Below are 10,646 nucleotides of genomic sequence, written 5' to 3'. Positions count from 1 at the left end.
TGGGAGCCCCCAAGAGAGGCAAAGGGAAGGCACTGTCGTGGAAGAGCTGAGTGGTGTTAGAATATTCCCACGACAGGCAGGGGAGAGCTTTTAACTGGAGGAGGCTCCGTCTTCCTGGTACAGAGGAGAGGGACGGCGGAAGATGAGAAGATGGATGAGAAGCCTTATGGCCACATGAGAGGAAGCCTTCTAAGCCCAGTAGGAGGGGAAAGCCTTCTGCTGAGAATGGAGAGAAGAATGTAAAGGAAGCTGAAAAGATAAGTAATGTTTTGATTTTTAAAAAACCTCTTACAGGGATGAAGAGACTCTTGACATTCCTCTACTTAAGGTTACAAAATATCTTGAATCAACAGGATGACTGTTGCCGGAGTAGATTTCTGGGTTTGGTATTCCAGTACGTTGGGCTTTATTGCTACGTAGTTAGCATATATGCTATGTGTGAGCTTAGCCTCTTGGGCTCCAGGGACCCAAAGCGTCTCAGTTTGTTCTACATGTCAAGTATTCCCCCCTCACGTACAACAATCTGATTTCTGACCCCCGGGGCTATTGAATTTGTAGTCTTGAAACTCCTAGTCACCACCAGTTGATAGATCCAATGGTGATTTTCCAGCTGTCTTCTCCCTGCCTTTCTGCAATATTTGAAAAAAAAATTAACGGCCCCTCTTTCAATGAAACTGCTATATATACATATTTGTTGAAGAAACTATTAGAAATGATTTTTCTACTAAAGTGACCAAGCTGCTGAATCTTAGGGCCTCCATAAATGTTGCATCTTATTATTTTCATTGAAAAATAAGGCATTCTATCTGATTACTTCTGGTAAATAGCAATTTTGTGTCTCCAGTGGTTTCAATTTTCCAAGCAGTCATGAGAGTTTAACATGGTGGCTGCTGCTTTCAGGGGATTCTGTCAGATGAATCCTCATTTCTAGAGTAACTGCTGATGGCAAGAGTCCATTCATGAGGACTTCTCTGTCGTGGCTGGCCAAGGAGTCCTGCTTTGGCCACTGAGGCTTCATCCCCCCGAATATGATTTTCCTGGGGTCTCACGGATATTCTTTGTGTCATTTAGAAATATTTCTGTAAGCAGTGTTCTGAATAGGTGGTACCTTCAGGTTTTATTTCTCTTGTGAAGTCCAAAAAACAAGTTTCTGTAAGTTTATTGGAGGTCCCAGGAAATCCCCACAATTGTTTTATCTGATCAGATTCTGGTATTTGTGCAACCACGTCCTTCAGGTATGCTTATTAGTCACCTTTTCCGATGTAGAGGTTTCCTTTTTCTTCTGGAAAAGCAGTTTTCCAACCTTGGCTTGGATGCCTCCAGCGAGGCCTGATTTCTTACTCCAGCACAGGCTCTTGCATCTGATACCAGTGAGTGGCTGGGGGCCGCGCTTCCGGTTGAGTCTGGGGCAGGGGGGGCAGGGTCAAAGCAAGTGCCACAAGCTGCTAGATGGAGGAGCTGCCTTACATATATTTTTTTAAATCAACAATATTGAGAGAGAATTTATATTTAATAAAATGTACCTGTTTTAAGCATGTGGTTGGTTGAGTTTTGACCAATACATATACATACTCCTATAACCACCGCCGCAATCAAGCCATAGAACGTTTCCATCATTCCAAAAGATCCCAAGGCAACCACACGAATTTCATATCAATATAATCAATCCTACAATAGGCATTCTTTTATGTCAACTTCTTTTGCTCAATGTGATGTCCTTGAGATTTATCCACGTTGTTGTACGTATCAGGTCTATTTCCTTGTATCGCTGGATAGTATCCAATTGGATTGAGGAGCTGCAATTTCCTTTTCCATTTATTTGTCTAGGCATTTGGGTTGTTTTCAGGTTTAATAGTTATGAATAAAGTTTCTATGCACATTAATATACAAATACTTGAGTGGATATTTGTTATCATTTTGGGGGGAGTAAATGTGTAGGAGTGGAAGTGTTGCATTACGTAGTAAGTACATGTTTAAGGATCTGCCAAGCTGTTTTTCCAAAGCAGTTGTATTCTCAGTAGCAATATATAAGAGTTCTAGTTCTCCATTTTCCATCATTCATTTTAGCCATTGTGGTGTGTGTGTAGGCAGTCTCATTGTGATTTTAATTTGCTATTCTCTAAGGATCGATCAAATTAAGAATCTCGTTTGTGCTTATTTTCCATTCCGACATCTTACATCTTCTCTTGTGAAGTAGCTATTGAAATAGTTTGCCCACTACTTTAAAAATATATATATATTTATGTTTATTTTACTTTTGAGAGAGAGAGAAACAGTGCAAGTGGGGGACAGGCAGAGAGAGAGAGGGAGACCCAGGATCTGAAGCAGGCTCCAGGCTCTAAGCTGTCAGCACAGAGCCCCACAAGGGGCTCAAACCCACAAACCCGAGAGGTCATGACCTGAGCCGAAGTCAGCGCTCAACAGATTGAGCCACCCAGGTGCCCCTATTTTACACACTTCTAACATTTTCTCAGTATTAAGTTGTGGGAATTCCTTGTATGTACTGGACAGTGGTTCTTTGCCAGATATATTCATTACAAATATTTTCTGCCAACGTGTGAGTTGCCTTCTCATTTACTCAACATCTTAACAGAGCAGAAAGTTTTAATGACGAGGCCCAATTTATCAGGTTTTCCTTTTGTGATTTGCATTTTGTGTGTCCTGTCTGATGTTGCCGACTCCAAGACTGAGAAGATTTTCTTCTATAAAAGTGTCTTCCACTTAACCTTACGGCTCCTTTACTTGGTTATATTGGAGCCTGCTAACTTACTTCCTTGTGGTCTGTTTCCTTTCCAACTCCTCTTTTTCTATTTCCTAACCAAGTACATTTCTAGGGTTTCTCTTTCTTTGATTACCCAATAATGTATATTCAATCAAAGAAAATTTAGAAAACAAAGGAAGCACCGTAAATCACAATAATAACAGCACCAATTTTCAGTGCAGGACCTACCATACGCTAGCTGTATTATGGTGGAACGCAATGGTTATGAGAGCAAGCCTGGAAGTGTGGCTGGCTGGGTTGGAATTCTATTTCTACCACCTTTTACTTGCGTGGTTTTGGGTAGTGTTTCACTTGGTGAGAATTTACAAGATCCAATAGTGTTTGCGGTACGGTTCTTGGTAGCAAAAGACACAAAGCAAAAGTGTCAGGAAACAGACGTACATCTTCGAGGCACAAGCTTCCAAAGCTGTTCCTCATCTAAGGACACACAGGATGTGTTTTCCCTCTAGCAGAGAAGCACAGGGACATGTATGGAATGTCCCTGCCCCAGGAAACCTCTTTGAGTCTCAGGGTCCAAGACCTTTAAGTGGGGGCTGATTGCATAGGCAGATCTCGCTACGCAATCTGCCATGGCAACCGAAACTCAGGACCCAACAGTGAAACCAGGTGCACATCATCAGTCTTGACACTAATTCAAAACAACATGACAAGCTAGTAGAACACGGTTCGTTGCTCCAGGTGTATATACAAAATCATTAATCAACACAAAGAACTCTCCAGGGCCACCATTCCCAGGGGCTAGCCAAGGGTCAATCATGATTCCCTTAGAAACAGCTAGGAGCTGGCAACCATACGTGCTTTTTCATTCATGCTCTCTTCAGAAGTAACCTCTCTAAAGCCTTCCTTTTCCTCATCTGTAAAATGGGAATATAAATGGAATTCCTTCATAGGGTGGTTGTGAGAATTAAATGAGATGATACACATAAAGCTTTCAGCATTAATTTTTGGTACACAGTTATTGCTCAATAGCTATTACTTACTTTTATAGCTATTACTTACTATTATTAATAGTAAGCATTTTCCTCCTGTGTCACATAAGGATAACAGTACCTGTTTCATCAGGTGGTCATGAGGATAAGATGCAGGTCTAGTAAAAAGCTTAACACAGGGTTTGGCTTTTAAATCCCTACTAATCTCGGTGCCCCCTATAAACTGCATTATCCAGAAGAAACCATGATTAACATGTTGTCATATAAGCATTCCATTTGCCTTATTAACAATTAATTTGCACTGCTTTTTCAATAAAGCAGTGAAAAAATTCACACCTTTTTCAAAGCAGACACAGAATTGTCTCCTAAATGGATGATGACAGCAAGATCTGTGGCAACTGCAATGTCTGAAGTGCCCGGGAGGCCACAGCAAATGCTGCAAGGTATACAGCTGTTGTAGCTGCATAAAGCAGGGCCATCAGTCAGCACCCCCCTCCTCCCTGGGGCCAGGCAAGGCTGTGTGCTTCTAAGATTGGGATTTGTGAACATGTGCCCCCTTAGCTTCATTCTTTCATCCAACAAATCATTCTTGTCTTCTGTGGAGCAAACGGGACTCCAGGCACCGTGGAGCAAGACCCACAGGGTCCCTGCTCTGTGTCTCCTGCGTTTCCCTTATTCCATGTGAGCACACTCTTTTCAAATTAAGTGCCTTTTTATTACTCATGGTGTTCTAGGAATTTACTCATGATGGATAAAGCTGGAAATGAATGAATGACTCTGGTCTTTTCGTAATTTTTCTCTTACGAAGTTGAGGTCTTACTGTATTCAACGTTTTGTAATTTTCCCCCACCACACTCAGTCTCAATCATAAGTAGTTTTCCATGTCGTTAAAATTCTTTCATAAATTTTTAGTTAATTTTGCTGCAGCAGATCAGGGACTCCTTGGACTTAGTGGTATCCTCTTGATCGGTGGTTTTCCATCTTTTTGGACTGCAATCCACAGGAAGAAATATGTTATATATTGTGACCATGTACACACACACACACACACACACCTGAAACAGAAGTTGCACAAAACAGTACTTACCCTTATTACATACTATGCACTATGATATATTTCTTTTTATCCCATTTAATGTCTTATTTTCAAAAAATGTTGGTCTAGGGGCGCCTGGGTGGCTCAGTCAGTTAAGAGTCCGACTTCTGCTCAGGTCATGATCTCATGGTTTGTGGGTTCAAGCCCTCATCAGGCTCTGTGCTGACAACTCAGAGCCTGGGGGCTGCTTCAGATTCTGTGTCTCCCTCTCTGTCTGCTCCTTCCCCACTCGCTCTCTCTCTCTCTCTCAAAAATAAATAAACATTTAAAAAATGCTTCAAAAAATGTTGGTCTAATATGCCAGGGGAAATGGGTTACTGCTATTAATGTTCTTGGGCTCCCAAAGTTGGATAAACAAGGGCTGGTACTTCTCTTTCTCCTCTTTCCTCCCACACTCCATCTGTCTCAGTTGGTTTTCCCTAGAAGTAGAGCCTGAAGTAAGGGTTGGGATGCAGGTTATTTATTTAGGAATTGATTCAGGGAACAGTGCTGAACTGAGAAGAAGGAAAGGGCAAAACAAGGTGTATCATGGAGCTAGTTGTTGCTGTGGGCAACCAGGGCTCAGGCTCACTGGAGAACCTCTAGGGAAATTGGTAGAATGCCCTCGGAATGGTTCCTCCAAAGGACGGGAGGCTGGGACGTTTATCCACCAGCTTCCATACTTTGCTATGTAAGCATGTTCAATACACCTCCCCACCTGGCTGCAGAAAAATGGAGAGAAAAAGATGAACGCCTGGATGTGGACATCATGCAAAGAAGTCTCTGTGTAGACTCTGCTGAACATGAGTGAGCCAGGACCATGTGATTCCGAGCACAAAAACCAGCTGCTGCTTCCTCTGAGCAGAAATGCTCTCCAACCCGTTCATCATAGCTTCTTCCTCTCTAGGCAGCAGGGTCTTGCTGCCATGCAGACAGGCAGAACCTAAAGAAATGACTCCTCAAGGCTTGGCTCTTGACACAGAAACAATAACAGAAAAAGCTGTCTTTCTCAACAGAGCTGTTTTCTTGCTGTGGGCTCAGACAAAAATCTAATTTCAGTTGAAGCTAGAAATATCTTCTAGATCAGGGATACCTTCCTATTCCATTCATGTCCATCATTGCTTCAGTGGTGGGGGATTTAGGAACAAGAAAATAACTCTAAAACAAGTTCCAAAATGTTCTTTTTCTTGCTTTAATCATGATTTGTAAGTATTTGTAATATAGGATGGATATTCTGTAATATATTTATTTATAAACTTTCCCGGGGCTCCAAGGTGGCTCAGACGGTTGAAGCCTCTGACTCTTGACTTCAGTTCAGATCATGATCTCACAGTGTGTGAGTTTGAGCCCCTGTCAGGCTCTGTGCTGACAGCGAGGAGCCTGCTTGGGATCTCCTCTCTCCGTCTCTCTCCACAACTCGTGCACGCACGCGCACACATGCACGAGCTCTCTCAAAAAATAAATAAGTAAACATTAAAAAAAAAAAACAACTTTCCTAATGGAAATTTAGTTTGTTTTCATTCTTTCAGTATCAAAGATAATGTAGCAAACATCATCATGCATAATCCCTTGTCTGAGTCTAATATTATACCAAGAGAGGTCAAAGTAGAAATAGAGAGTTAAAGAGCATGAAAACTGTAAAAGCTTTTGATCTGTGTTGACCCATTGCTTTCCAAAAAGTGTAGATTTAACCGCTTTACATTCTCCCCTGTCATGTGGGTGTACTAGGCAATCTCAGAAACATCTTTTTTTTAATCACAATGTTGAGAATTTAGAAAGCATAGTAAAATGTAAATCCTAGCAATAATAAATAATCCACAATCCTAAGACAGCCACTGTTAACATTTTAATATATTTTATAGTCTTTTCCATTCATATAAAATGTATACATATAATCTAAGAACAAAATAGGACATACTACATGTAAGATTTTGTATTCTGGCTTTCTCATTTAATATTTTATTCCATTTTCCAGAAAGATATTTTTAAATGGTTGCAAAATGTTTCATCTGTGTCAGTTAGGAATTGTGTTTGGCTTCTCTGAACAGAGTTTGACTAGCATAAACATAGAAGGGTTTATTTTTCTCATATAATGAGACATCTGGAAGGAGGCAGTTGCTGGCTTTGTTACAGTGGTTCAAGGATGTCAGAATTGCAGTCACTACAATTCTCTTGGCTTTTCTGTCATGGTCCCCAAATGGCTACTGGAGCTTGAGCCATCATATCAGTGATCAAGACAGCTGGGTCCAGGCAGACATCCAGGCACTTGGAAGTCTCACCCAAGGATTTCTGCTTCTATCTTATTGGCCGCCCGTATCTGCAAGGAAGGCTGTAAAATGTAGTATTTTTAGCTAAGCACATTGCTGGCCACAATAATATGGGGGCTTGTTAATAACAAAGAAGAGGAGAATAGAAATTGGGCAGCCAGCTGTCTCTGCCACAGCATCATATGGGCACCGTGTTTTATTTAACCAATTTCCTATGGGGAAGTATTTCATTTTTTCCCCCAGTTTTCACCTTTATATCTTTATCTTTCACCATTTTCACCATAATGTCTTTATATCTTTATATCTTTTATTATTTCCTTATGATAAATTCCCAGATGGAATTAATAAATCAAATCATGGATGCAAAACTTCTTTTTAGAAAAGTTCTACCAATTTGTACTCTCACCAGCAACATATAAAACTGTTGGGCAGTCTTTCTGAGAGTCATTCATTGAATACTTGCTTTCTGTCCAACTCCAGATGGTCCCTTGTGATTCTTTTTTGAATATTAATATCATTCACAAATGTTAGAAAAAGCAATCAATCCTTAAATAGAATATGTCAAAATGGCAATTGCTAAGCACTATGCCTTTTATTTAATTATATATATAGCAGAAGGAAATGTCCTTGGAGAATGAGCCTGCAAGGTGACAGACACATTTTAGACTTGTATGTTCTTGTATTTTGATTTTTGAAGAAGTCCCTGAGATGGTTTTGATACCAATAATGACACAGGGGCACAGGAGAAAGGATGATGAGGACAAGACCCATTTAAGAACCTATCAAGAAATCTAAATCAATTTAGAATCTTTAAAGTTTAATATTAGAAGCTATTATGGAAGATATGAATCTTAACACAACCATAGCCGTTCTGCAAGCCAGTGCAATTTTGGAGAAGTTTTGAAGTCCCATCTATTGAGTTGCAGTCTAACGGAACTGATGTTAGCAGAAATAGCACATGCCCACATTACTGAGCTGGTTTCCTCCACAGTCCCAAGCAAGAGCCAAAATGTGAGATATTTAGAGGCATCTACAGTTAATATGTTCTCAAAAATTCATACTTTGAATAAATCTCTGGTAAATTAAATTGAAATGTAAATGTATTGTGGGACTCAGAATAACTCATAGTAGCCCCCATTCAGCTAATGTAGCAAAATTAAAAAGTGATTGCAGCAACTCCTTTTGTGAAGATCACTTTTTAAATAAGAATGATCATCTGCTAATTCATGTTTGGGGAGAGGTTTTGTACTTCAGATTTCTTTAAGCAAGGCAGGGCTTTAAGTTCCTTCAAAGTGTCCATAGTTTTTAGCCTTCCTTGATCAAGGAAAGATGAAAACCAATGAAAAAAATGATATTTGCATGTGTATTCTTAGAATTTATAGTCTGTGTTTTAATTTTTTTTAATGTTTATTGTTTGAGAGAGAGAGAGAAACAGAGATGGTGTGAGTGGAGGGAGGGGCAGAGAGAGAGGGAGACACAGAATCCGAGGCAGGATCCAGGCTCCAGGCTCTGAGCAGTCAGCACAGAGCCTGTCACGGGGCTCAAACTCACGAACTGTGAGATCATGACCTGAGACGAAGTTGGATGCTTAACTGACTGAGCCACCCAGGTGCCCCTGTAGTCTGTGTTTTAAATAGTGCTATGCACAGCCTCATCTAAGTTGCCAGAACATTGCACACATTGTTATCTCATGTGTAACATAGCTCAAAGTTTTCGAGTAGATTTTGCAGGCCGTGTCTTGAACCCAGGGAGTGGCAGCCATCATTCTTTCAGGACGGGGGAGACTAACAATGCAGAGCTGCTTCCTGCCTCCCTGGGGCACAGTCTGGGTGTTTAAAACTAGACTGGGCACATTGTAGGAGGTCAATAAATACCTGGTGAATTTTTTGTAATATGGTACAACCGAATGTAATTTATCTCTAAGTGACTTTTCTTCTTCTTTGCTTTCCTGTATTTTTCTGTATTTTATGAATGTCCTTCCAGGCATAGCTGGAACATTTGTAATCAGGTAAAAGAAAACAAATATGTTTTCTTATAGCTATGTATATAGCTGTGTTTCGGATCATGGTTCCTAGGACATTGTTTTAAATGTTTATTTATTTTTTTTTGAAAGAGAGTGAGTGCAGGGAGGAGCAGAGAGAGAGGAGAGAGAGAATCCCAAGCAGGCTCTATGCTGACAGGGCAGAGCCAGATGTAATCCCACCAACCGTGAGATCATGACCTGAGCCAAAATCAAGAGTGGGACACTTAACTGAGCTCCCCAGGTGCTTCAGTTGCTAGGACATTTTTGCTAACTTTTATGAATTCCAGGAGGTAGATTACATCATATCATAGTAAACTAAACATCTTTATTAAATATATTTGGAAATTTTATGTTTTAAAGTAGACAGGAGCTTGGAATTCATGTTTTATTTCACAACATATATGTGATAAACAGAGACTGATGGAAAATTAGTAAATGAATTGTCAGTTGAACTGTAATTCTTTGCTTGAACTTAGTTTTCAAAACCATCCATGGGTGACAGCAATGTGTGAATTCTACCATCTTGAGTTTTATGCTAATACTTTATTTATATAATTAACAATTCAGAGCACCAGATTTGTGGGTTTTGTATTTGTGATTTTACTATTTCTTAAGCATTTACTTTTATTTCACCAATACTTAAGTAAATTATATGGAAAAAATGTGATAAATTCTCTTAGTAAATGAAATATACTGCATATGGTTTAAACATTTTAAATTCATTTAAAATTTAATTAGTATATATGCTACCATAGCACTCCATCACTTTTGTTGCCATTATTTTAATCATTTTTTATTTATTGTTGTTATTAGCTACCATTTTTTGTATACCAACTATGTGCCAGGCAGTATATTAGTTGTTTCCATATAATAACTAACATAGCTACTATGAGAACTCTGTGACATGCTTATTATTATTTCCATCTTAAGACACTGAGGCAGAAAGATAGTCACCTACCCAGTATTGCACAGCTGATTGTTGAAAGGGCAATGCAGAATTTGAACCCAAACCCATATATCTCCTAATTTATATTTTAATCACAGTTCTGTCTCCCAAGTGATTTCCCATATCTGCTTTCCCACTTAATAGCAAGGACCGTGTCTCACTTTATCTCTGGTTTCTGGCACACAGGGAGGACTCAGTAAGTATTGAAATGAACCAAACTGAGATTTGAACTTCAGTTTCTACGTTAAGGGAAAACAGCGATGATTTTTTTAAAAGGCCCTACAAAACCATTCCTTCACAAGTAATTTGCAGTTGTAGCTGCCTTGATTTTATTCCTGCTGAAAGCTAGTTAAGAACCAATTTTATACCCCTATAGAAAAGAACAACAACAACAACAACAAAGGATAACAATGACTCCTTTTTTTTAAAGTTTATATATTTTGAGAGAGAGAGAGAGAGTGGGGAAGGGGTAGAGAGAGGGAGAAAAGAGAATCCCAAGCAGGCTCCACACTGTCAGCACTCTCAGTGCAGAGCCCAACATGGGGCTTGAACCCAAGAACCATGAGCTCGTGACCTGAGCAGAGATCAAGAGTCGGACGTTTAACCAACTGAGCCACCCAGCCT

General features: G+C 39.9%; 1 protein-coding gene across 1 annotated transcript; it reads right to left on the bottom strand.

Moving 5' to 3' along the window:
• Positions 1–896: 896 nt before the first annotated feature.
• LOC132684245 (mitochondrial import inner membrane translocase subunit Tim9-like) lies at positions 897–1,614 on the bottom strand. Its single transcript, XM_081790151.1, has 3 exons — positions 1,573–1,614; positions 1,109–1,229; positions 897–1,039 (listed from the first exon to the last, which is right to left on the bottom strand). Exons 1-3 carry the CDS (start codon positions 1,612–1,614, stop codon positions 897–899), a joined length of 306 nt encoding a protein of 101 aa, XP_081646277.1.
• Positions 1,615–10,646: the final 9,032 nt, after the last annotated feature.

This window comes from Panthera onca, chromosome C2, assembly GCF_046562875.1.
Source record: "Panthera onca isolate mPanOnc1 chromosome C2, mPanOnc1 haplotype 2, whole genome shotgun sequence".
Lineage (NCBI taxonomy): Eukaryota > Metazoa > Chordata > Mammalia > Carnivora > Felidae > Panthera > Panthera onca.
This window is presented reverse-complemented; position numbering and strand designations above follow the sequence as displayed.

Coding starts and splice junctions, on each gene's coding strand:
- LOC132684245 (XM_081790151.1), bottom strand. CDS start 1,614: ATGGAAACGTTCTATGGCTTGATTGCGGCGGTGGTTATAGGA. Junction 1,230..1,572: donor TTGCGGCGGTGGTTATAGGA/GTATGTATATGT, acceptor GCATACCTGAAG/GACGTGGTTGCACAAATACC. Junction 1,040..1,108: donor AAGAGAAATAAAACCTGAAG/GTACCACCTATT, acceptor CCGTGAGACCCC/AGGAAAATCATATTCGGGGG.